Source organism: Trematomus bernacchii, unplaced genomic scaffold (genome assembly GCF_902827165.1).
Source record: "Trematomus bernacchii unplaced genomic scaffold, fTreBer1.1, whole genome shotgun sequence".
NCBI classification, from domain to species: domain Eukaryota; kingdom Metazoa; phylum Chordata; class Actinopteri; order Perciformes; family Nototheniidae; genus Trematomus; species Trematomus bernacchii.
Window position 1 is genome coordinate 2144723 of NW_022987851.1, and position 25219 is coordinate 2169941.

At 43.4% G+C, this 25219-nt stretch overlaps 1 protein-coding gene across 6 annotated transcripts in view; it reads left to right on the top strand.

The window, feature by feature from the left end:
- usp32 (ubiquitin specific peptidase 32) overlaps positions 1-25219 on the top strand; it is a 67455-nt gene that overhangs the window by 24640 nt on the left and 17596 nt on the right. For 2 of the 6 annotated variants that reach the window (XM_034113050.1, XM_034113052.1), the window contains exons 6-16: positions 2915-3046; positions 4189-4296; positions 4582-4697; positions 7737-7799; positions 9292-9375; positions 9479-9540; positions 9633-9735; positions 19868-20084; positions 20668-20849; positions 22387-22527; positions 23407-23572. In XM_034113050.1, coding sequence (XP_033968941.1) covers positions 2915-3046; positions 4189-4296; positions 4582-4697; positions 7737-7799; positions 9292-9375; positions 9479-9540; positions 9633-9735; positions 19868-20084; positions 20668-20849; positions 22387-22527; positions 23407-23572 — 1374 coding nt within the window. The remainder of the gene's footprint in view (positions 1-2914; positions 3047-4188; positions 4297-4581; positions 4698-7736; positions 7800-9291; positions 9376-9478; positions 9541-9632; positions 9736-19867; positions 20085-20667; positions 20850-22386; positions 22528-23406; positions 23573-25219) is intronic. The other 4 variants (XM_034113055.1, XM_034113051.1, XM_034113053.1 and 1 more) reach the window with 4 other exon arrangements.

The window sequence follows — 25219 nt, forward strand, 5'->3', positions numbered from 1 at the left end:
GCTTTATCTTGCCAATTAAGGGCAGAGGGCTAGAAAAAACCTGTCTTGTCCAGAGAACCTGGACGCCTTCTTTAATCTGCCTGCTCCTTCTTTATCCTCTTAACTAATGTGTGTGTGTCTGCTGGGGAGAGAGTGACACACTCCTGGTTCTAGCTAGACTTGACTCATGACAGAGCGTGGATCCTTTGCTAGCATGTCACAATATTATGAGAGTGTAAATGTGCTGGAGTAGCGGCCTTCAGGACAGGATGACGTAGTTTCTGTAAGCGTTTGTCTAGCAGTTTGCTATGGTTCACGCTGGCTGTGGCAGCACCTGTCTAAGGATGTTCCCTGGATAATGGTATGGTATCTCTGCTGTCACTCGGAGAGAGTCACACCTCTAGGTGGGTATCAGGCCGACACGGCACCTGCCATAGAGACCGATTAGAATCAGTAAATAGAGAGAATAATTAGTGTACAGTATTGTTGTATAATGTCGATAGCTTGTTACATTTGTTCATTGTCACTGCTGGAAGAACTTCTTTTGAGATCTGAGTCCAACAGCACTAGTTTTTAAATATTTCAATTGAAATTCATCCCTGCTCGTGAGTCATATTGATCTTTTCAAGAAATCCATATTAGCAGTGTTAGTATAAACAAACACTCTGATGATATGCTGGTCTTATGTATCATGTGGTTGGCCGTACTGCAAGATGTTGGGCTTATTTCCTACTACGCATTTAGGATCCTTCAACATTTGCCAGAGCAAACGGCTAAACTCCAATTTGAATTCTGCCATCATAACAAAGATTCTAAATCCCACAAAGAAAGACTCGGTATAACCTCGAGTGCTACACTGATGTTTGTAGAAGCAGGGAGCAACCCTGAGACGGAGATGAGCAGGAGGCGATCCATATTCCGGGTAATGAGTTTTATGGATTAGCAGTCGGATGGTCGAACAGCTTTGAATGAATAATGTTAAGCATGACAAACACAAGAATGTATTTTCCTTTTTGCCTACCTGTCCTAATTATTTATGTTTTAACAAAAGAAACAGACATGTTTTCTACATTTCACTTATGTTCAGAGCTAGATCTATGTGCTTTTTATAATCCTAACTTTGTTGTTTGGGACCACCATGCATTGTTTTATGATTATTACCTAGGAAGTGTTCTGTCCTGTTTTTGTTGAGTATGCTTCACCTTTGAGAAAGGAAAGGTAGTCATGCCTTGCTTAGACCGTATAACGCTTAATTATTAATTAATTATTAATTTTCCTACATGCCAGCTCCATTTAGCCCCCTTTATGTTCTAAATCATTGATTTTGAACTCTGTGGTTCCTTTTAGTCTGTTAAAGTTTAAATGTCTTGGACAGGAAGCAGAATTGAACATGGCAGTAAAAAGAGGATTGATCGCTTCCCAGTTACCCCCCCTCGGACTACAGAGAATCAGAAACTGAACGAGATAGGAACACCTCTCTCTGGCAGTCTGTTCACCAACAGCCAATCACAGCTTCCATCATCCCATTTGACTGGAACTGTGACCAATAGCTGCTAAAAACAAGCTTTCATGAAGGTTTTTATAGCCTGACTTGGAAGCCACAATCCAATTTCTACCAGGAAACGATTCCTATCTATGTGTCTGTGTTTTGACACCTGTCATATGTTTTGGATCCATGCCAAAGGCTAGCTTGCTAGCTGCCAAATCCTATTAGCTTAAGCTGTGGATAAGCATGTTGTAAGACAGAGGCTGGTTCATTGACCCTGGCAGAGCTTCATATGCTATATTGGTCTGATCTGTATCACTTTTTTGTAGTTGAGTCAAATTTAGTTAAACCCACTGACCATTACCTCACCCCAACTTAACTCTGCTCCTCTCTGTCACAACATGTGTTATGACCTTGTGTATCTTTTAACTTGGTTGTTTCCATAATGGCAGCATGAGACAATTATTTTACGCATCTATTACTTTATCTTTGGTTTCTTCGATTTGTGGTTTGGTTTTTTAAATAAGTGAATGAAGCTTATAACAATATCCTAGTGCTTCACACTGCTTGTTTGGTCTGACCAACATTTTAAAACCTGATCTATATTAGCAAATATTCACATTAGAAAAGCTGCTACCAGATTATTTCAGCTAAAAAGTCCATTTAGATACCTTAGATCTACGTGCAGTTTTCTCTACATACAAACATATGATATCATATTTGATCTTAAAAACACCAGATGTAGCCTTTTGTCAGCCGACTAATGTTAGGCTTCACATGGTTTGACACAAATTGATTTATTAAAAATAATAAGAGAAATGTAAAATACAGTCTTAGTTGGAAAGCATTTAGGTTATGATGTTGCTAGTTATTTACTTGCTTTTAGCAAAATTGTCTGATTTTAAAGTTGCTGTTCAAAGTTGTTATAAACTGAAAATTGCAGTTTTGGTTGGACAAAAAAAAGAAATACTTCTTGTATCTACCTATCGTTCAATGTACAGCTTTCTACACTAACTATATTTGTTATTAACACAGTTTACAGAGCCTTCTCTCTCTCACTACAAAAACTCACTTTTTCCCCTAAATCATGAACCACACACCATATGTTTTTATTTTTAGCACTGCCGTGTTGTATATATTTATTCCATGGACATGTGTGTTATATTATTATTCCTTTCCTTTACTGGTTACCTATTGTTTGTGTGTTTAAAACTATGCTGGTATGATAAAGATGTTGATATCCAATATAACCACCAACGAGTGTTCTTCATTGGTATGGGTAACACCAAAGAAGGTCAAACCTAAAGCTTAACACAGCTTTAAGCTAGGGTAATGAATACAGAAATTACACTTCCCATTGTTCTTCCTATACTAAACAACTATATCCCTATGAACAGTTTTGCCATGCTTGTATTTTTGACTTTGTCTCTTCTGTTTCCTATCGTGCAGTGGAGGAGTCAGACATTATAGACTTGGAGAAACGCTACTGGCTACTGAAAGCTCAGTCCAGAACCGGCCGCTTTGACTTGGAAACCTTTGTCCCACTGGTCTCTCCTCCTATCCATGCCTCACTGAGTGAAGGTAAGACAATATTCACCTATGTTTTTTGTAAGTCTCATAGGGGTGTCAAGTTCATACACGTACCTCTATAAATTAGATCATCATGGAGCTATTCAGGTCTTTAAACTAATCCCTCAGCAGAGATTAAACCCTCTTCACTTTTTATTTGGATCCCTATTAGCATTAGCATTGGCTATTCTTCCTGGGCTCTATACAGTCAAACACACATTTACTCACCATTGCCATGGTTACACAACTACTATAAACAAACAACTGATCTCATGTAATTAACAATCAAGGATGGAAGTGAAAGAAAATAATCATAAATAATTATTAACAATCCATCAATTCATCAATTATTAGTAACACACTTCTACCGCAAATAAAAACTAGTTTATAACAAACTTAGTCCTCGTTGGGAATAACCTTAAAGGGGCCCTATTATGCTAATGTTCAGGTTCATATTTGTATTTAGTGTCTCTACTGTGAAGTGTCTCCATGCTTTAATGTTCAAAAAGCCCTTTATTTTTCTCATACTGCCTGTGCTGCAGCACCTCTTTTCACCCTCTGTCTGAAACCAGAGCCCAGTCTGCTCTGATTGGTTAGCTGGCCGGCTCTGTTGTGATTGGTCAACGGCTTAGAGACTTCCCACCCCTTAGCCTATCACATACAATGTGTTGGAGCGCTAGCCACTAGAAGCGAGAGTGTCTCATAAGTCTTCACTATGTTACATAAGTTAACAAAGGAGAAAGATAAAACACTTTTAACATTCAAGTACATTAAACATGTCACAGTAGAGGCCCAAAACACAAATATGAGCTTGATAATGTGTTAATAGGGCCTAGAAATAAAACATTTAATATTGCAAAAATGTAATCAAATTCTCTGCCATGGGTGATTTCTACTGTCACCCTTGTTAACATGTTGTTTCTTACACCACAACTCATAGATAATAGTATACATATACACAGACAGATTTCAGTTATAATTTCTGAAATGAAGATATTGTTTTAACAAAAGTTAGAAGTGATCTCTAGTATTCTCTTGAACAATATGTAATGAATTCCAACTGACTATGGCTCTGTACATGTTTTGATGTTTTTCTGTATCTTCAAAGACCTGCTCTGAGTAAATACTCTTTGTGTTTTAATCTTGTTTTCCAGGCTTGTTTCACGCCTTTGATGAGAATCGGGACAATCACATCGACTTTAAAGAGATATCATGCGGACTCTCTGCGTGCTGCAGGGGGCCCGTAGCTGAAAGGCAGAAATGTAAGCCATCATAGAATTACACTTCACATGACCTTACAGAGCTTTTTCATCAAAAGGAGTGCAAAATATTTCTTTTTTATTGCTGTTATCTGGAATTTTGAAGGTGTTTTTGAAGTGTGCATCAGTAACAATCATTGTTGTGATTGGAGTTTCAATTGGTCAGAAATGGATATTAATTGTAATTTCTGCTAAAGTACTAAACAGCACGATATTTGCTTCCCGGCAGTACTGTGTTTAATAACTTTATTTGTATTCCACCACTCCATCCCTCTCTTTCACTACCAGTTTGCTTCAAAGTGTTTGATGTGGACCGTGATGGGGTTCTGTCTCGAGATGAACTTCATGAAATGGTGGTGGCCTTGCTGGAGGTGTGGAAGGACAATCGCACAGACACACTCCCTGTACGTATGCACACACACACACACACACACACACACACACACACAGACACAGACACAGACACAGACACAGACACAGACACAGACACAGACACACACAAACACTGTATGTAGGTGTGGGCGAAAAGCCCTGCTCTACAGAGGTATCAAGGTTGTACTAAACATCAAACGTTCCCTCATTCAGAATGTGGTCTGGTTAAGTTATGACTCAGTTTTTTCCATGTATCACAGTTATATATATTTGTTGATGTATTTTATAATGTCAGGAACATCATAGGCAATCAAAACAATGATGCTTGTTTTGTATTCCTCTGAAAGCACACTTGTACTGTTTATAGTTGTAGTTAGGATTTCTCTATTTAGTAAAAGTGCATTATGATGTTGGCCGAGGCGGTCTTTATCTGAGCCTGACCTATTTACACTGTGCAATCATCTGTTTGATCTGTACTTTTATAGATAGCAAATAACACAATGTGTAGTTGAAGGTGGAGTTAAGTGTTGGAAACATTTCTTGACAAACTGCATGTCTGGCTGTAGCTACGTTTTTGTTCTTTTTACAGACACAAATAGATCAGACGTTAGATTGATTTTAATCTTCTGATCTTATTCTGGAATACATATGTATTTTCTTAAATGTTGAGCTAATAGTTTGAAGCCAAGATAGTTAGCTTTAGCTTATCAGATATATTTATGTGTTTGATAAACCATTCTAAATTAATGAATCTTACAATTAGTTTCAGAAATTGCCCCAAAGACCAGCATCAGGGAACAAGAAAAATACATTATACATGACCCACACCGGACATTTGATCAGTTGCTTAAATAATGCATTCCAAAATTGTATTTGAATAAGGATTTTCTCTTTTGCAGCCATTATTGACATCACGAATAGTGATTATCTTTTATAAATCATTAGATGTCTGGCAAGTTAATGTGATTTGACAGTAAAAATTACTATATTTGCTCAAGGCAAGCCTTTTCTTAAATGGGCCCTATGATGCAAATGTTCAAGTTCATATTTGTATGCTGTGTCTCTACTGAGACATGTCTCCATGCTTTAATGTTCAAAAAGCTCTTTATTTCTCTCATACTGCCTGTGCTGCAGCACCTCTTTTCACCCTCTGTCTGAAACCAGAGTCCAGTCTGCTCTGATTGGTTAGCTGGCCGGCTCTTTGGTCAACCCAAGGAGATGTTCCGCCCCTTAGGCTGCATCTACACGGAGACGAAACGGAGAAAGAACCGAATTCGATATCAAAAAAGTCTTCCGTCCACACGCTATCGCCTCATGAAACGTGTCCAGATCACTCGACCGCTGGAGACGCTGTAGTACATATGCCGGGCCTGTAAGTGGCGCTGTAGTACAAAATACACCAAAAGCAGCGAATAAGACCTCCCGAGCATGGTTGCCATGGTTGCCTGGTTGCCCTTCTGTTTATTCTCCGCGGTGGATTCAGCGGTGACGCGGGGGTGAGCAGCAGAGGTGGGGAGAGGCAGGGCTCTTGAAAAAAAAACAAAAAAAACCCCAGCAAGATTCAATCCACATGCAACTGAATACTTACCTCATCAAACCCAAACCTCTATTCCAGGACAGAAGACAAATATTCCTTTGAGGACAATAAACCAAGTGAAGCTGGCAACCAGTCATCACATTTCAAGTTTGGAAGTATCTACTCGTTACAAAGACAATTTCAACCAACAGCCTGATGTGTTCACACACAAGACCATGCCTGTTTCCGAGCACAACATTCCTGTTCAAGATGACCTGACACAAAGGCCTTACTTGAAAGACATCAATATTCAATCAATTGACTCTGGAGTTGACCTACTCATTGGGACAAATGCATCCAAGCTACTGGAACCTTGGGAGCTAGTCAACAGCCAGGGAGATGGACCATACGCTGTAAGGACCCTACTGGGGTGGGTAATCGATGGTCCACTGAGAAGAAACAACATCATCAGGGATAAGAATGGCTGCCCTGCTGCTGCTGCTGTAAATCCAGTATCCATTGTAAACAAAGAGGATCTACAGGTCATCCAACACAATAACTACCCGAGTAAAAAAAACAGCAAGGAAACAGAGGAAATGCCCAGAGAAGATAAACCATTCTTGAACATTATGAATCACTCTGCAAAAATGTCAGATGGACACTACTGCCTAGACTTACCATTCAGACAAGAAAATCCCAGCTTGCCCAACAACAAACACGTTACCGAGCAGCTCATCTGCGATTTCGCTGTTATGGTACCAGGGCACCGGCTGAATCCAAGTGACAGACCTGAAGAAGTGACTGACACATCAATGCAGGAGCCCTATAAGGAAAGGCTAGGAATTGGGTGAAAATATAAAACACAGGTTCTCTCAGCGCTGGATGGGATGGCAACACGACTGTTTCAACCTAAGAACAGCAAATCATGATATGTCTACTCCAAGAGGCTGAGACCCATTTTATGGGTGTTGTTGGCATGTCAGTTTATTTAATTTATATGTATAGTGCAATACTATTTTGAACACTTGGTGGCGGGGTTTAGCTGCACCGGGTGTATAAAAAGGGGTCATAGGTGACAGGAGAGGACGAGGACACAGGAGGAAGAGAGCATACCGATTTCACCAGCCCGGCAGATGCTCACCACAACTATTGACACAGTATACTTAAACCTTGGTATGTAAAGCAAAATAAACATCATTCTAAACTGCAGCAAAAGACCGGAAATTCATCTGTTTGTGTCCGCGTCTGGATCACTCCAAACCCTCCTGTGAAGTAATGGCAATAGGATATAGGACATTGTAACATTAAAAATTGCCATTACAGGAGGCGTATATAAACTAAATTATTAGCAGTGTAAATAGACTGGACAGAGTGTGGTTGCTACAGGAATTGAAACAGTCTATTGTTATGGTATTTATGGCATTGCGAACAGACAGATAACACTTATCCCACACTTCTACACCCCGAGGTGTTAGGATATTTTTCCACTGCATTCTTTTAGTATGCCGCTTAGTGTTTGCTACTTCATGCTAAAATATTCTGTCTCCCCTTGCAGGAGCTGCACAGTAGCGTGTCGGACATAGTCGAGGACATCCTGAAGATGCACGACACAACCAAGGTGAGACACAACTCTGGGTGACAGAAGCACCATTGATGCAGCTGTCAGGAAGTCATTCCTTTACCGCTAAGAATATTTTATAACCTTGTTTTGCAGAGAAAGTCAACACCATTATACTCCAGCTACACATACTGATTACTGTGCCCAGTAGACACACATTGCAACATTACTGTACTTGTCACCTGCCTCTCAAAGCTAATTTCACCCTCAATCACCAAAGAAAATAAATATATTTGTTTATTTTCTTTTAACGTTTTAAAGCAGTCTATATTTGAATGTGATGACATGGGCTGCATGTTTTATAGCCAAAATTCAAATTGCGATCATTTGGTTTATTTAAAAAAGAATCTATCTATCTCTCTGTTATTTTAGTTGAGTCTGTACTGGGCTCAGACAACTCTAAACCCATCTCTACCGACTTGTCCTCACTGTATAGATGCTGTAAATTATAAATGTCCTCTGTATTTTCTATATTTGCCCTCTGTTTACAACTGTATAATGTATGTTTTTTTTGTTGTGAAGCAGTTTATAACTCTACAATCTTACTTACATACTTTATACCGTACGTCTCCCACAAGCAAATAGAATAAAATAATATTGGGGCGAAAAATATAGCAAAAGATATGGGCATATTTATACATATATATAATACTAATATATTTGGGCATATTTAATATACAGCAGATCTTTATTACTCTTACACTCAGTTCAGCCAAGAAAAAGTAAAAAGAAAATTAATGTTGGCCAGACAGATCCCCTAATTTAAATATTTTATTTATAATTTTAACATCTCTACGCCCCCTGGTGGCTGGTTTTCAGTTTAGGAAACTCAATACCATCATTTTGAATGTAGTGTAGTTTTCAAAGAGTGTAGTGAGCATATTTAGCCTCAGTATCCTAATAGATAATGTTACTTTAACTGTGGGAAGCCAATTTCATAAAGGAGTATTTAAAGTGGACCTATCATGCTATATTTGAATAATATAGTGTAGGACCATACCTATATAAGGCATATTTATACTTTTTTTTTTGCAAAATACCAAACAGTTCATGCATTTTAGCCATGCCTCATTTCGCTCAATTTGACATTTTTTAGCTCTGTGTTTGTAAGGTCAGATAAGGGCAGAACAGCACCATCTACAGGCCTGGCATATGTACTACAGCGTCTCCAGCGCTTTCGAACGGCAATGGCCGTGGCTGTCTCCTCCTGATTGGTGGAGTTGGCCCAATAGCCGTAGCGCCACTGTCCTGACGTCAGGACAGTGTTCAAATCTGGATCAGTTTTTATCAGATCCGTTGCAGCCCCTTTTTTAGAGATTTGGGTATGGAGGAAAATAGAGAGGGTTTTCTGACACTTGGTGAGTTCCCTGGAACACCGGGGACACATATTCATGTATAAAAGACGTACAAAAGTGCATTTTGCATGATAGGTCCCCTTTAAATAATTGTGCTGCCTTAATGCTGACCTGTGTGTTTTTTTACTCTTCCCCAGCTGGGTCACCTGACCCTGGAAGACTACCAGATCTGGAGTGTGAAGAGCGCTTTGGCCAATGAGTTCTTAAATCTGCTCTTCCAGGTCAGTGGATCAGTACACTGTGCACTGGTTTTACAACTTATTGTTGTAAAAGTATGTATTGATCCATGTGATTTTGCATCTTTGTGTATTTCTCTTCTTCCAGGTCTGCCACATAGTGCTGGGGCTCAGGCCTGGCAGTCCTGAGGAGGAGGGGCAGATCATAAGGTACATACCTTATCTTATTTGTCTGTTTTGTTATTATTTATAACTCTAAGGAATAAGCTGTTGGACCATCATTTTTTTCTCTCTGTGTGTAGGGGCTGGTTGGAGAGGGAGAGCAGACATGGGCTGCAGCAGAGTCAGAACTGGTTCCTCATCTCCATGCTGTGGTGGCAGCAGTGGAAGGACTACGTTAAATATGTAAGTCAATTTTGGATTACATTATGGATTCACAAGTCATCATTTTTCCCTCTGGCAGGACAAGTCCGGCAGTGGCTCAGTCAGTAGGGGCTTGGACTGTGATTGTGGACTGTGTGCCGGTTCAAGTCCCCGCACAGACTTATGGAGTGTGGACTGTTACTTGGAGAGGTCCCAGTTCACCTCCTGCCCTGCCGTGGTGCCCTTAAGCAAGGCACCGGACACCCCCCCACTCCCATTGCTCCCCGGGCGCTGTACAATAGCTGCACACTGTACTAGACTCCTGGTACTAGGATGGGTTAAATGCAGAGGACACATTTCACTGTGTGTGCTATGTGCTCTGCATGTGTGACCATTAAAGAGGGTTCTATTTCATCCTTACTGACCGCCAGAGGCGGTGCTTAGCACTGAACATCTTCTGTCTCGCGCATGCGCAGGTCGAATATTTATATCAACAAAGTCAAGTGTGACCTCGTATGACCCCGGAAGGCATAAGTTCCGGTGTTGTCAACGAGTTCAGTCCTTTTTCATCTTCTCGCTGCACAGGTTACTACTTTATGAGTAGAAGCCAAGCTAGCCTATTGAAAACATTTGATTATTCTACCTCATCGCTACCTGTAGCCTTGTGATCGTCTCGATCGGAGCTGCGGGCTAAAACGCTCGCCCTCCAAAGGCTGCGATGAGCTGTCCCCCTCCCAAGCTCATCGCGGACTCGCAGGAGTTCCGGACCGGTAAAGAGCGGACGCTCCTGCACGTCAGTCGGTGAGATCGCTGCCATTTCTTTCTGATTGTGCTATATATTCTCAAACTAATGAGATAATTGTGTCCCCAAGTTAGCCGAGTGCTCTCGCTCAAGCTAACTTGTTACTGCACTAGTGAAGAGAGCGTCTTCGCTCCCCTCTCACTGCACACATTTGGTTCCTTACCTGTTCCATCCTCCAGTTAGCTGAGTGCTCTCGCTCAAAGCTAACTCGTTACGGCGCTAGTGGAGAGAGTATCCCCGCTCTCCTCTCACGGCATATACACCGTTAACTGACTTAATTTTTTACCCCAGTTAGCAGAGCGCTCACGCTAACGCTAACTGCTATTGTGCTCACTCCCCTCTCACTGCATATATTGTTTCCTGGCCCGGTTATTTACAGTCAGCCGAGTGCTCTCGCTCAGACTGACTTAAGCTGCCAGCAGCAATTAGTGTGGAGTTTTCATTGGTACTGTCGCTATGTTTAACGGCTGTCACACCTGTATGGCTCCTCTTCAACCAGAGGATGGCCATGACCTTTGCCTCTCTTGTCTTGGCCTCGAGCATCTGAGGGAGGGCCTTTCGGAGGACCCGTGCATGAATTACACCATCATGCCTCGTGCGGTAAGAGCTGCTAGACTAGCCCAGGTAGAACTACTGGCTGAGGGTGGCCTTCCCCCTGCACAGTCGACTCCAGCCCAACCTACCCATCCTAGGCGTTGGGCTGCAGAGGCTGCGGGTGCCCCGCCCAAGAAGAGGACTAAGCCTGATAGGCTGTCCTCCAGGGTGGAGCTGCTAACTACCGAGCTAGCCCAGATGAAGGCCCAATCCCAAACCGCCCCCTACACCCTACCCCTACACGCTACCCCTCCGTTTGCGCGTTCGCGCGGAGGGTCCGCCACATTAAGTGCTGTTCCAAACCAACGAGTGTGGAGCGGGGTGGAGGGGGAGTGGGCTATCAAGCCCTCAAACAGCGAGTCTGCAGCGGTGCTGACTGGAGACCGGTCTCTACCTGACCGGTCTCAACGCTGTGTGTGTCCTTCAGGAAACACGCTGTTTACAAGTAGTTCCAGCAAACTGATAAATTGCGATGTTAACAACCTCATGATAACCTCATATTTTTTTAACTTAGGATCATACCTGTGTTTAGTCTAGAAAAAGGTAAATGTGTGCATTTTATTATAAAGTTGTGTATATATTTACAGACTGTTGCAAAAACTAAGAAGCTTATAAACATCAGGTTTAAACCTAAAAGAGCTTTACAAATAAGTAACACAATGAAAGATGTTTGGAGTTTTATTTGAGTTATTAATTTACATTTTTTTGTCTAAGAGATGCTGATTTGAAACCGTTGTTACATACAGTTACGGCATTTCCTGTTTCTGCCGGAGAGAGGGGAGTTTGTCCCAAAGCTTGCCGCTGTATTTACTCCCTCCATCTGACAGGAGGGAGCCTCATTCAGCTGCGAGTGTGGCTACAGACGGAGTTCACTCCGTCACGGAGGGGTAGGGTCGAGGGAGTGGTTTGGGATTGGGCCGAAGTCACTCCTCCTGGCTCTCCATTCTGGTGCCCGTACAGAGCACGCTGCTGCACCCAATCCACCCATGGCTGAGCTGGTTCCAGATGACGATGTGGTCTCGATGGCAGCTTCAGCCACTCATTTTAATGAGTATGACGAGGAGAGCCCATCCCATGCTTCTGGGCCTGGGTCCTGTCCCTCAGCTCATGGATCCTCGGAGGGGGCAGATGACGGCTCCATGGGTGCCATCATTCGCATGGCACTGGCTCGCCAGCAGCTGGATGTACGGCAGCCAGAAACAGCGCCTGTCAGTGCGTTCTTCAGGCGCACTCTGGCACCTGCCACCTTTACCGTTCCTCCCTCTTGTGAGTATCTGAGGGAGTTACATGCATGCTGGAGGGACACTAATGGCGCATTTCCACTACACGGCCTCGCTCGGCCTCGCTCGGTATGGCTAGGCCTCATTAGGACTGGCTCACTTTATGGCGCATTTCCATTACAGTTTAGGAACTGGGGTAGTATCTATAGTAACGCAGTGTAGGCGGAGCCGTGACGTCATCTTCAATGAGAACCCCAGAAAAACAACACAGCCGTTAGCTGTTAGCACTCAGAGCTCACAGCTCCTCATATCTGTTCAGAAACTAGACAAAAGTTAAACAAGTACAAACCACAGACTGCCTGTGTCATGGCGAATACAGTCGCTGCTTTATTTATGTCTGTATAGGCCGTTGTTGTGAGTGTGGACGGTCGGAGCATATATTGCGTTAGCTTAGCCAATCTCCATTTAGAAAACACGCATTTTAAAAGGTTTTTCACCTGCCGTCTGTCTGCAGACTTGTCAAAGCATTAATTCATGGTTTTTACTAACCAGTATCAGTATGTTGTTACTTCGGCATCATTTTGAAACGTGTATTACAATTAAATCACGGTCAAATATGTTCATCTTGTTGTAGTTGTAGCCCCCTTGCCAGCGATTCTCTCTCTAGTTTAGCAAACTCAGCCCGACTCAGCCCGACTCAGCCCAACTCAGCCCTGTTTGTTGGCCCCGATAGAACCACGATTTTGTCAGGCCAGAAAAGAGGTGAAAAAGTACCCCCGGGCCGGAATTAGGCATAGTGGAAACGCAACCAAAAACGGGCCCGGCACGACACGGCACGCTTAAACCGCGCTCCGCGCCATGGTGGAAATGGGCCATAAGGCTCTTTCCCGTCTTACGTCCGATGGCCGATCCCTGGCAGCCATGCAGGATGTGGCAAGATTCAGCCTTGACCACATGCCGGCTGTTGAGCCTACCATTGCTTCCCTCATAGTTTCCCCTGACGAAGCTCTGAGGCCAGGTGCCCTCGACCCCAATGTCGGGTCACTGATGACCTGCTCACTAAGGCTTACGATACAGTGGCACGCATGGGCCATTAGGCAATTCCCTCTCTCACCTCATGCTCGCCCTCTCAGCTTCCCTGCAGCAGGATGCTCTCAGCGCTTCCTCTACCAGCCTCAGTGACGCCTCATTACAAGAGTTCGCTCTGATGTCTAGAGAGCTTGGGCGCCTGATGTCCACTCTCGTCCAGACTCGTCGCCGGGTTTGGCTGGCACAGTCACCCTTGTCAGAGGCATGAAGGAGGACTCTCCGTGCTGTCCCAGTGGAGCCGGGGGAGCTGTTGGGTTCAGCTGCCGTACAGGTACTTGAACGGACTGTCCAAGCTAGTCAGACCAGGCAACAGTTCTCAGCTCTTCGCAGAGACATGCCCCCCCCGGTAGGCCTAGAGCAGGGGTGTCAAACTCAAATACACAGTGGGCCAAAATAAAATAATCTGTACTAGTCGAGGGCCGGACTGGTTCAATGTTTATTGCAAAACTTATTGAAATGAACTTATTGCACATATTAAACCTGGGACTAACACAGCTTAAATTATTGCCTATAAAAACAACATTAAACATTAAATAATCAGTTGCATTCATTTCTTATGGCTCTATCTGCAGCTTTTCCGGAGTCATTTCTTAGGATTACATTTTTCCACAGGCCAACAACAGCTTAAAAAAAAACTATTTCCCTCAAAGAAAAAACCAAACATGCCCTGTTGTCTCAAGAAAAAAAGTGCAGAAGGAAACATCCATTGAAACTCAGTTTGCTGCTCTGTGATGCTAGTTCAAGCCAGATACTTGGCATCTCATCTTGGGTGCAAGTTCATCAATGTTTGGGCTCAGGCTCTGAGCTGAGGAAATCCTCAGGATTGAGTGAAGGTGTGCGTGCAATATACCGGCGGGCCAGATCTAATAGTAATACAAAATGAAATCCACCAAGGGCCTGATTTGGCCCCCGGGCCTTGAGTTTGACACATGTGGCCTAGAGGTTCCGCGTCTGCCTCCCGAGGCCGCTCCCATCCACCGGCTCACCCCAGTGCCCACCATGGGCCTCAGCGTCCCACGAGGGGGCCGGCCCACTACCAGCGCGGCCCTGCTAACTCGCCCCCAAGGCAGCCTCTGCATCCGGTGCCTAACCGTCGCCCCCCCAGAGCCTCCAGAGGCCGGGGGGCAAGGTACTGAGGGTCTGGGGCCGGCTGTCGGTTATTTCTCCCAGCAGCAGCTCGACTACTGGGTAGCTCAAGCTTCAGACCCCTGGGTGGTTTCCACCTTAACCCAAGGGTACAAGCTTCAGTTCCGACGCGGGCCCCCAGCCGGCCCCCAGCCTTCAGCCGGGTCAAAAATGACCACCATAAGCGACCCGGCAAAAGAAGTAGCCCTAAACCAGGAGCTGTCAGTCCTCCTTGCCAAGGGTGCAATCGAGTCGGTGGACCCCATCTCACAGCCGGGGACTTCTACTCGACCTACTTCCTGGTAAGGAAGAAAGGCGGTGGACTTCGCCCAATCCTCGATCTGAGGGGACTCAACAAGTTCCTAAAGATTTTACCTTTCCATATGCTGAGCACAGCGGACTTTCTTCGTACCGTTGCCAGGGGGGAATGGTTCACGTCCGTCGACTTGAAGGACGCTTATTTTCATGTGCTTATTGTGCCTCATCACAGGCAGTTTCTTAGTTTTGCCTTCAGAGGCCGTCATTTCCAGTTCAGGGTGCTCCCATTCGGACTCTCCCTCTCCCCAAGGGTGTTCACCAGGTGTGTCGCGGCAGCCCTCTCGCCCCTGCAGTCTCAGGGTATGAAGATTCTGCCATACTTAGACGACTGGTTGATCTGTGCACCATCCCGGTTGCAGTCGACCCAGGACACGGCTCTCCTCCTCTCTCATGTCGCCCGGCTAGGCCTCAAGGTGAACATGGAGAAGAGTTGTCTGAACCCCTCTCAGAGCCTAACCTTCATTGGTGTGGCTCTGGACACAGTCACTATGCGGGCTTGTCCATCTGCTCAGCGCCTGGACGACATCCTCCAGCTTCTTCCCCTCTTCCGAAGGGGCAGGTCTCTGGCATATATTCTCTTTCTCCGCCTCTTAGGCAAGCTGACAGCTGCCTCAGCTGCCGTTCCCTTGGGCTTGTTGTCACTGCGCCCCCTGCAGAGATGGCTGAACGGCCTCCACTTAGACCCCAAGTTGCACAGGCACTGAAAAATCAGGGTGTCACAACAGTGCCTCTCCACTCTATCCCCATGGAGGGAGAGGTCGTATATGTCAAGGGGCGTGGCCATGGGCTCCATCCCTTTCCGCAGAGAGACCTTTACGACGGATGCCAGCCTCTCGGGATGGGGTGCGGTGTGGCAGAACAGGACAGCTTGTGGGCAGTGGTCTGTTCAGGACTGCACAGAACACATCAATGTGCTAGAGCTACGAGCTGTGCACCTAGCACTCAGGCACATCCTGCCATACCTGAGGAGGAGTCATGTGCTTGTCCGCTCGGACAACACTACAACAGTGTATCACATAAACCACTAGGGGGGCACCAAATCTGCACGCTTGCTAGAGGTGTCCCAGACTCTCCTGACCTGGGCAGCTCCTTGCCTGGCCAGCCTACGGTCAATGTATCTGCCCGGAGAGCAGAACCAAGTCGCCGACTTCCTCTCCCGTCACAAGCCTCCACCGTGGGAGTGGCGGCTTCATCCAGAGGTGGTGACCAGCATCTGGGGTCTCTTCGGCAGGGCAGAGGTAGATCTCTTTGCCTCGAAGATGTCGACCCACTGCCCCCTATGGTTCTCCTTGACGGAGAAGACCAGCCCTTTGGATGAGTGCTTCATCAGGGCCACAGGCTTCTTCTGGTGGCCCCCTTCTGGCCAGCCAGGACTTGGTTCTCCCTGCTGCGGGACGCCTTGGCGTCTCCCCAACAGGAAGGATCTCTTGTCTCAGCTGGAGGGTCGGATGTGGCACCCCGACCCCTGCCGCCTCCAGCTGTGGGTCTGGCCACTGGAGGGCCCGACCCGCTGATGAGCGACTGCATAGAGCCTGTCAGGAGGACTATTCTCAATGCAAGGGCACCATCTACTCGTAGGCAGTACGAAAACAGGTGGAAACTGTTTTCTGACTGGTGCCAAGGGCGAAATGAGGACCCAGTACATTGCTCGGTGCCTACTATCCTTGAGTTCCTGCAGTCCCTCCTGGACGACGGCCGGTGTCCCGCTACCGTCAGGGTGTATGTGGCTGCTATATCAGCTCAACACGCAAGGGTTGACAACAACACAGTGGGGAACCATAGGCTGGTATCCCTCTTCTTAAGGGGAGCTCTGAGGCTTCGCCCCCCGAACGTCCCAAGGGCTCCTACATGGGACCTGCCCTTGGTGCTGGATGCCCTATGCTCGCCTCCCTTTGAACCCTTGTCACAGGCAGAACTGAGGTGGCTCTCGGCTAAGACTGCTTTCCTTCTTGCCATCACCTCAGCAAAGCGTGTAAGCAAGCTTCAGGCCTTGTCCGTGAACAGGTCGTGTCTGAGGTGGAACTCAGATGGCTCAGGTGTCACCTTATGGCCGAATACAGCGTTCCTCCCTAAGGTGCTGGCACGCTCTCATTTTAGTCGGCCTATCCAGCTGGCACGGTTTGACCCCCTATCAGGAGAGGGGGAAGAGAGGTCAAGACTTTTATGCCCGGTGCGGGCCCTTAGAGCTTGTGTCCAGACTACCGCAGGCATACGTCAGTCTGAACAGCTCTTTCTGTGTTACGGTGGCACATTCGCCAGATACTACAGAGTGAATGTTGCCGCCCCTGACCCGCTGGGTGTGGTCCTCCTGCAGAGTCCACCTAGGCCATCCCTATAGGGTGGGTCAGGGGTGGGGAACCTCCGGCCCCCGGGCCGTATACGGCCCGCGAGACCATTTGGTACGGCCCTCGAGGTAATTTATAAACACACGTAAAAAAGAAAAACATTTAAGAAATCTAGACCGCAAAAAAATTAAACAAGCGAGTGCCTGTTTTTCCTGGCCAAGATCAGGGTCCTTGAACACAACACGAGCCTAACGTGTCATCACGTGGTATATGTCTCGTCTGACAGGGGTGCAGTTCTGAGCACCAGAACGTCGCTCCGGAACTTCCAAAAATTGCAGTACCCATAAGGAGCCGTACACATGCCGCAGTTTTTGCGTGGCTGTGTCTTCATTATTACATTATTATTACATGTTACTTGTTAGACGCTTTTATCCAAAGCGACTTACATACTCAATACTGTGGGCAATCCCCACAGGAGCAATTTGGGGTGAAGTGTCTTGCCCAGGGACACAACGACATGCTGACTGCAGTGGGGTTTGAACCTGTGACCCCCCTGATCCGAACACCAACGCACTAACCCACTACGCCACACGCCTTTAGTTGAAAGCCCAGTGGCGATCTGTTCATCTGTCATACTGATCATACAGTCAATAACTTTGTTGTTATTAGCATCTGGTTAGCTAGCTATGCTAACGAATATAAGAAGCTTTTTCACCAACCAGTGAGGTAAAGGCACATCTTTATATGATCATTATAGTTATAAACAAATAAGAGAATAAAGTAAACGGGTATAAAATACTATATGACAGTAAAAAAAAGTTGTTATTAATAAACAAGAATACAGTTTGAAAGGGGAGTGATTTGTAAAATATCCATAAAGAAAAATAAATCTGCTTACAGTTCTGTTTCATATGGATGTTGAGAGATGTATCCATAGATCTCCTAATGTTGCTCTCAAAGTGCACCAGATTGATGCTTTTAACTTCAACATTTAAAAAAAAAATCTTCCCGGGGGAGCATGCCCCCGGACCGCCCTAGAGGAGGTTAGGTCCCCCCCCTCACTTAAATCATGTCCACATGGATAGGAAACTAAATACATTTGCACACATCTTGTGTCCATATATTTCTGTTTTGGTGGTCATGCCACAACCGTGCACGTGAATGCATACATGAGTCATGGTAAGATATCTGGATTAAGAGGTTGCTTTTTCTTTGCACAGCATGAAAGAAAGGCGAAATGAATGGGCTGTGATTTTAGTATTTTTAAGCAGAGGTCAATCATTTGTACGGCCCTCGGAGGATGTTGAAAAAATTGAAATGGCCCTTGAGAGGAAAAAGGTTCCCCACCCCTGGGGTAGGTACTCAGACTTCCTCGTGACTCTGTTGATATAAGTCATCCAGTGCTGTGGCGGTCAGTAAGGATGAAATAGAACGATAGTTACGTATGTAACTACGGTTCTATGAATCCTGGATGACCGCCAGAGTTCTTGGTCACTCGGAATCTCGTGTTCCCGCGAGAAGATTCCATATGACTGAACTTGTTGACAACACCGGAACTTATGCCTTCCGGGGTCATACGAGGTCACATGTGACTTTGTTGATATAAATATTCGACCTGCGCATGCGCGAGACAGAAGATATTCAGTGCTAAGCACCGCCTCTGGCGGTCATCCAGGATTCATAGAACCGTAGTTACATACGTAACTATTGTTTCATCCCTCCCAATTCTTCTTCTAAATATATGTGACATGTCACATGTACATATATAAAAACATGGGTACTCGAAATGAACAATCCAAACAGCTCCCAAATACTTCAAAAAAAATTATAATATTAACCTGAGTACTGTAAATGCACACTCCATGTTGCTTCTTAATTAAAAGTATATGTATATACTTTTTTTATTCATCTATCCTGGGTACTATAGCTTGTAAATAAAGGAAATAAAGATTATTTTAAAAATAATAATATATTTATATATCTTGGGTACTCTAAATGCACCCTCCAAATAGTTCCTAAAAAAAGGTTATTTTTAAAAACAGCAGAGGTGGAAGGAGTGCTCAGATCCTTTACTTTAGTAAAAGTAGAAATACTATGATCTCAAAATACATTATTTCAAGTAAAAGTCTTTAATTGAAACGGTTACTTAAGTACAGAACCTGACTCGCTTTTTAAAATAAGTAAAACGAATCAAGCAAAAAAGTACTTGTTATGCAGAATGGCTCTTTCCACAGTATTCTACAACAGCATTATTCTGTTGTTATCATCAACAAATACATCTCATGATTTTATTGTTGTAGTTTGTCAAAGTTTAGCACATTTTTGTTACTTTTTTAAATACTAAGAATAAAAGTAGTACTGCATAATACCAAAAAAGACTATTATGTGTATTTTAAATGTAAAAAAAGAAATGTTAAATATGCAATACATGTAGTGTAGTAAAAACACAAAATAGAAATGAGTGAAGTACAAGTAAGTCAAAAAAAGTACCTAAGTACAATACATGAGTAAACAGTTACTTTCCACCACAGTAAAATAGTGTGCTTCCTCTTTACAGATTTCTCTAAGTGTCACATTTTACTGACCCCGTTTGTGTTACAGTTTTGTTTAATATAAATATCAGTTTATGAGACCGGGTTATTACAGCATCTCGCACAACACCATCCCACTGGGACAGTAGCAGTGACTGTCACTGAAGCCAACGGCAAATTAATCACAGATATCACTTTCAACAATGACAGGGCAGTCCCTGCTGTTGTCTCCCTGTCCAGGAGCATAAAGGCATCGTGGTGGAGCAGCCGTCCATCCTGAGCTCACTGCGGACTCCGATGGCCACGGCCACCATAGAGCCCCCCCCACTGGACAGACTGGGAGGACTGGGAACCTTCGGCCCCGTCAGCCCCACGGAGGAGAGGTCACTTGACGCTGTGTCCAGCTCCTCGGAGGCCACTGAGATCGGTCAGTCAGCACTTAGGAAAAAAAAATCATACCAAGTTCCCTATAGTGTTTACTTCCTGTCTGTCTTCTTCTGCTGATTTCTCTGTCCTCCAGCTCCCTGTGTCTTTGACCTATTTCCTTCTTTTGTGCTGTTTTCTTAGTATCTTGTTTTCTTTAATTGGGAAAGTTAAGACTTTCTATTTCTTCAGAAATAGAAATATGAATTTTCTAAAACTAATGTTTTTTTGGCCACAGCTGGAATTAATTTGACCAGACTTCTTTCTGTGGATTGATATGACTGCACAAAGTCCCTTGATCAGAGCGCCCTTAGCAACGTTCTGCTACCAGAAAAAAATGAAAATCTAAATTGAGCAATCACAATTAAGTATTCCATTAAGCCCTGAAATAAACTGATTTGATTCAGGTATACATTACAAAATGCTTCTTTCCAAGCATTCTGCCCAAATTAAAAGAGAATCTCAGAGCAGTCAATTGATGACTATCCACTCACTGTTGCTGTACTGAATCTAATTGTTGCCGTGAAGATAATGCTATTACAGTGAAACATTACAGTACATGTATGCTCTCCCCCCTTGTGTCCCAGCAGCCCTGAGCCCCCAGGTCACTCCCTCTGCGACAGAGAGCTGCTTCGCCCGTCAGCACAACGTGTCGGACAACAACAATCAGTGTTTCTCTGGAGCCAATGGCCACCTTCCCTCCCAGCTGATAGCACAGAGACCCGGAGCCATCGACAACCAGCCTCTGGTCAACACCGACCCCATGAAGGCAAGGGTGTTTGTGTGGATGTGTGGGTGTGTGGGTGAAAGCAGGAGATGGATTGATGCTTGGATATTTATTAGAAGAAGAAAGTAAAAGTGTAGTTATGAATAGAGCTGCAGGATTAATCAAAAATGTTATCCTAATCGCAATAATCAGTAAGTAAATGCTAAATATGTGAAAATATCATTCTAAATTATTTGTTGTGGTCCTGCAGAGTCCTGGATTTAAAACGGTATTTTACAGACTTATTACAAATACTTGTTTTGGTACAGATACTGTACAGAAAAAGACACACCATGATCATTAATATATGTATTTTAAACATGATAATGTGAATAATGTTTCAAAAATGATCCTTCTCTCAAATATAGCAAATGGTATCGCAATTGCAATATCAGTCCAAATAATTGCAATAATCTTTCCAAATCGAACAGCCCTACAATGTAGGTACAATGTACTCTACTGTATGTTAAAAATACAAATTAATGTATCCCAAAAATTATTTAACGGAATAGTTTCTCATTGGGAAATACATTTGTTATCTTTATTCCTGAGAGTGAGACAAGAAATCAACTGCAGAGTTTGTCAGAATATAGTTAGCCTAGCTCAGCTTAAAGAGTAAAAACATGGGTAAAAAGCAAGTCACATTACTGTAAAGCTCCCCAGTTTCTGTGTGTTATCTAGTTAATTAACAAATACACCAGTAGTACGAAAAAACAACACAGTTAGCCATTAGCCTAGCTAATCTTGAAGAGTGAAAACATGGTTGAGGTTCTGTTTAAAGTTTGAAAAACATCTACAATACCTCTAAAGCTCACTAGTTACTGTATGTTTATGTAGTTAATTAACAAATGCAACTTATGGCTAGCTATTTCTCTTGAAATAATGAATGAATGAAAAAAGTGTATGCAAGTATAACCATATTTATTTCTCTTTTATTTTGATGACACATCAGCCCTCAAGTCCTGTCTCCAGCTTTACATACACTCACTTTCCAAAAATAACTTTCCTTTAAAAATACTAATGGTATTGAAAGCGTTATGATATATACATTAGAGTTCAGCTAAAGGGACGCTTTTGTAGAACACTTGTAATTAGGAGCTCATTATGTGTTCCACGCTTCATGAATCAAAAAAAGATTACAAATAATTGGATTAACAGATGACAACGTATTACCAAAATAGAAGAAGAGTGTGTCATGAGATTTTAGCTTCATTACACATTGTGAGTCTTCAAAACAGTATTTTTTTGTGATCTTGACAACCAGCTGGTTACATCAGTGTGTCCTTTGTTAGACAGCAGAGATGATCTGAGATTCCTAATTAGGAGGCACTACTCCCCTGCTGGCGAAGGCTCCCAGGGACCAGATGGTGCTTCCTTTTTACTCTGTCTTACGTCTTCATCATGCTGTACTGATAGCAGGCTGCCAGCCAGTGCACAGCATTAGGATTCTGTCTCTGTGTATTATCTGTAATTCAAGCAGGCAGAAGAGGGTCTTTTGTCTTCTTGTAGAAATGCTGATGTGTGTGCTGTGTCCCTGCAGGCCCCCACGTTAACCATGGAGGGGGGGCGGCTGAGGCGCTCCCTGCAGCTGGTGCCTGGCAGGGACTTTGAGACGGTGCCAGAGCCGGTGTGGAGGGCACTCTACCACTGGTACGGGGCCAACCTCAGCCTGCCGCGGCCGGTGAGTGAATACAGTCTGGAATACACACACACACACACATACACACACTCAACAGCTGATGAACCTCACTCGATGTGAGGCAACACTGGTCAACATTAACATCACAGCGTCTCAGACCTGCTGGAATATTACAACTAGTGTCTTAAGTTTCACAGGGACCCTATTATGCTTTTTGCAGGAAGTTAGCAACAGGAAGTCAGTCTACAGAAGAAAGAATGCACACAGTTTTTCATTCATCTAGGGAAAATTATATATTTTTTACTTAGATTGTATATCAGGCTCAAATAAAAACCTATGGAACATCGTTTAATAACAGTGGTTACAAGTTCTTTCTCTGAAATATTAGAACATGAATGTGTTTTATTTTGTGTCCTATATATATTTTTTAGTTCCTTTCAGTCCCTATAAATCTGAATATTTTATTTCAGGGGGAATTTGGTTTTGTAACATAAGCTGTTTGAGTAAAAATGTCCTATTTAAGATCAAATAGTTTTTAACATATTAAGTTAAAGTAAGTAAAAATATATTTATTGAAACATAAGCAGTTAAAGTAAAATGTCCAATTAAAGATCAAATAAAATACATTTAAAATATGAATTTAAACATAAGAAGTTACATTTAAAAAATGCACACTGTGCTACAAAAAATAACATATATATATTACAATAGATACGGCAATGTATAAGTATTAATAGGTACAAATAATGAGTCCACGCTTTCAGCAAATAAAGACAATAATGTACTTTCTTTTTTTGATCTGTTCTGAACTGATCTACAGGAGTAAACGTAGCCTTGATCAATAACCCGTATTTTTCCAGACTGATCAAGCTGTGGTTTCCATGAAGGCAAAGTATAAACGTTTCCCCTCCACCACTGCAGGTTATCCTGGAGAGCAAGTCAGGCAGTGCAGAGCTGGAGCTCTTCCCTCGGTACCTCCTCTTCCTCCGCCAGCAGCCGGCCACGCGCTCCCCCCAGTCCAACATCTGGGTCAACATGGGTATGACCAGCCTGCGAATGTTCCCACCGTATTTACCCCCACCAAGAGGTAACGTAAGCCTGCAGCAAGACCAGAGCAAGCCGTCGACAAATGCTTCATTGAGCCGCCCCGCATCCCCCTCCCCTCCCCCTTTTAACCCTCCCACAGTGGACTGATCCAGCAGTTCTCTGGAGTGGGCAGTGGAATGAACCAATGGCCCATGAAGGGGAAAGAATGCTGATCACTCTAAAAGTTGCATAATTCAAACGTTTTTCATCTTCACAGACCTTGCAATTCAATTGTTAGTTTTGATAACACTTGTTCAAGTGCTCTACACTCTTAATCATGAGAAAACAACAAATCATAGCAACTTCAAGTTATTAAAAGGAATATATTTGAAACACTTTAGGCCTTGAAAATAATGTCAGGCATATCTGTCCTCTCATATTTACGTTTGGGCTTTGGAAGGTCACTTATTAACAATTTTGAACACCTGAAGAATTATCAAAGACATACATTTTCTCTTTTGCAGATTGCTTCACAAAATGTTCAGGAGTAATTTATCGTATCAATAATTCAAACTTATAAACTTTATATTTCTGAACTGGTATCTCCTGTTTTTTACAAGTAGCTCGTTAAAAATAAAGTGTGTCGGATTAAGTACTTTGTTTGTGTTTGCCAATTACAAAGAAACATCATCTTACATTTTAATTGTTAAAAAAAACATTTTGGAAGATTTCTAAAACAGCAATGTTTGTAGTAGGGCTGCACAATCAAAGTGTAATTGCAATATTAAAAACGCTTGTTTAAGGCTGAATAGGTGTTAATATTGCACTCCCTTGTTTACTTTCGTTACATCACTATGTAACACTAGCGCTTGTATTTGCTAGCGATCCAACACATTATGTATGATAGGCTTAGGGGCGGGACTTCTCTTAACCAAATACAACAGAGCCGACCAGCCTAACCAATCAGAAATGTATTCTCTCCAATATTGTGAATCATATCGCAATTGCAACATCAGTCAAAATAATTGCAAATAGGTATTTTTTTTGTGCAGCCCTAGTGTGTGCTTGATTATGCAGCCATTACATCAGCAACATAATTGAGATTTGACACGTTAATGATTGTATAGGATTTAACTTTTTCCCTTTGGTACATGTAGTTGTTTCATATCAAGTTATCTTAGTGCAGTCTTTGTCACTATTATCTTCATAATGTAAACTCACGCACGATCAAGCTTGATTTGACTCCAGTTTTTATCCCTTTGCATGATGTATATGAAGATATGATGGATAAACTGAAAAGGCCTCATTGCTAAAAGAAGCTGATGACAAAGCATGAAATGAAGAAGAGGCTCCTGGGTAATCAGGCATCAGCACTCAGCATGCGAGCGCTTTTTCAAATCAAGTCATCTTATCAGGTTTCAGTCCCGAGTGGAGCTTCGGGTTCCATCATGACTCATAATGTGTCTGAGCAGCTGCTTGTCATTGCCTGCCATTAAAGCCCTCTCTCAGGGATGTGGCTAAATATCTCAAATTGATCCAATTATGCGTCAAATACAACACAATGTCTTCCTGACAACAGTAGAGCATTCAAACAAGTGTAGAGGATGGTTCATTGAAAAGCAAATCTGTGAAGGTTGAAAACATAACACTCTAAAATCACTAGTTTATTAATCATTTTCAAGTCAATATCAGTTAGATGAATATTAAT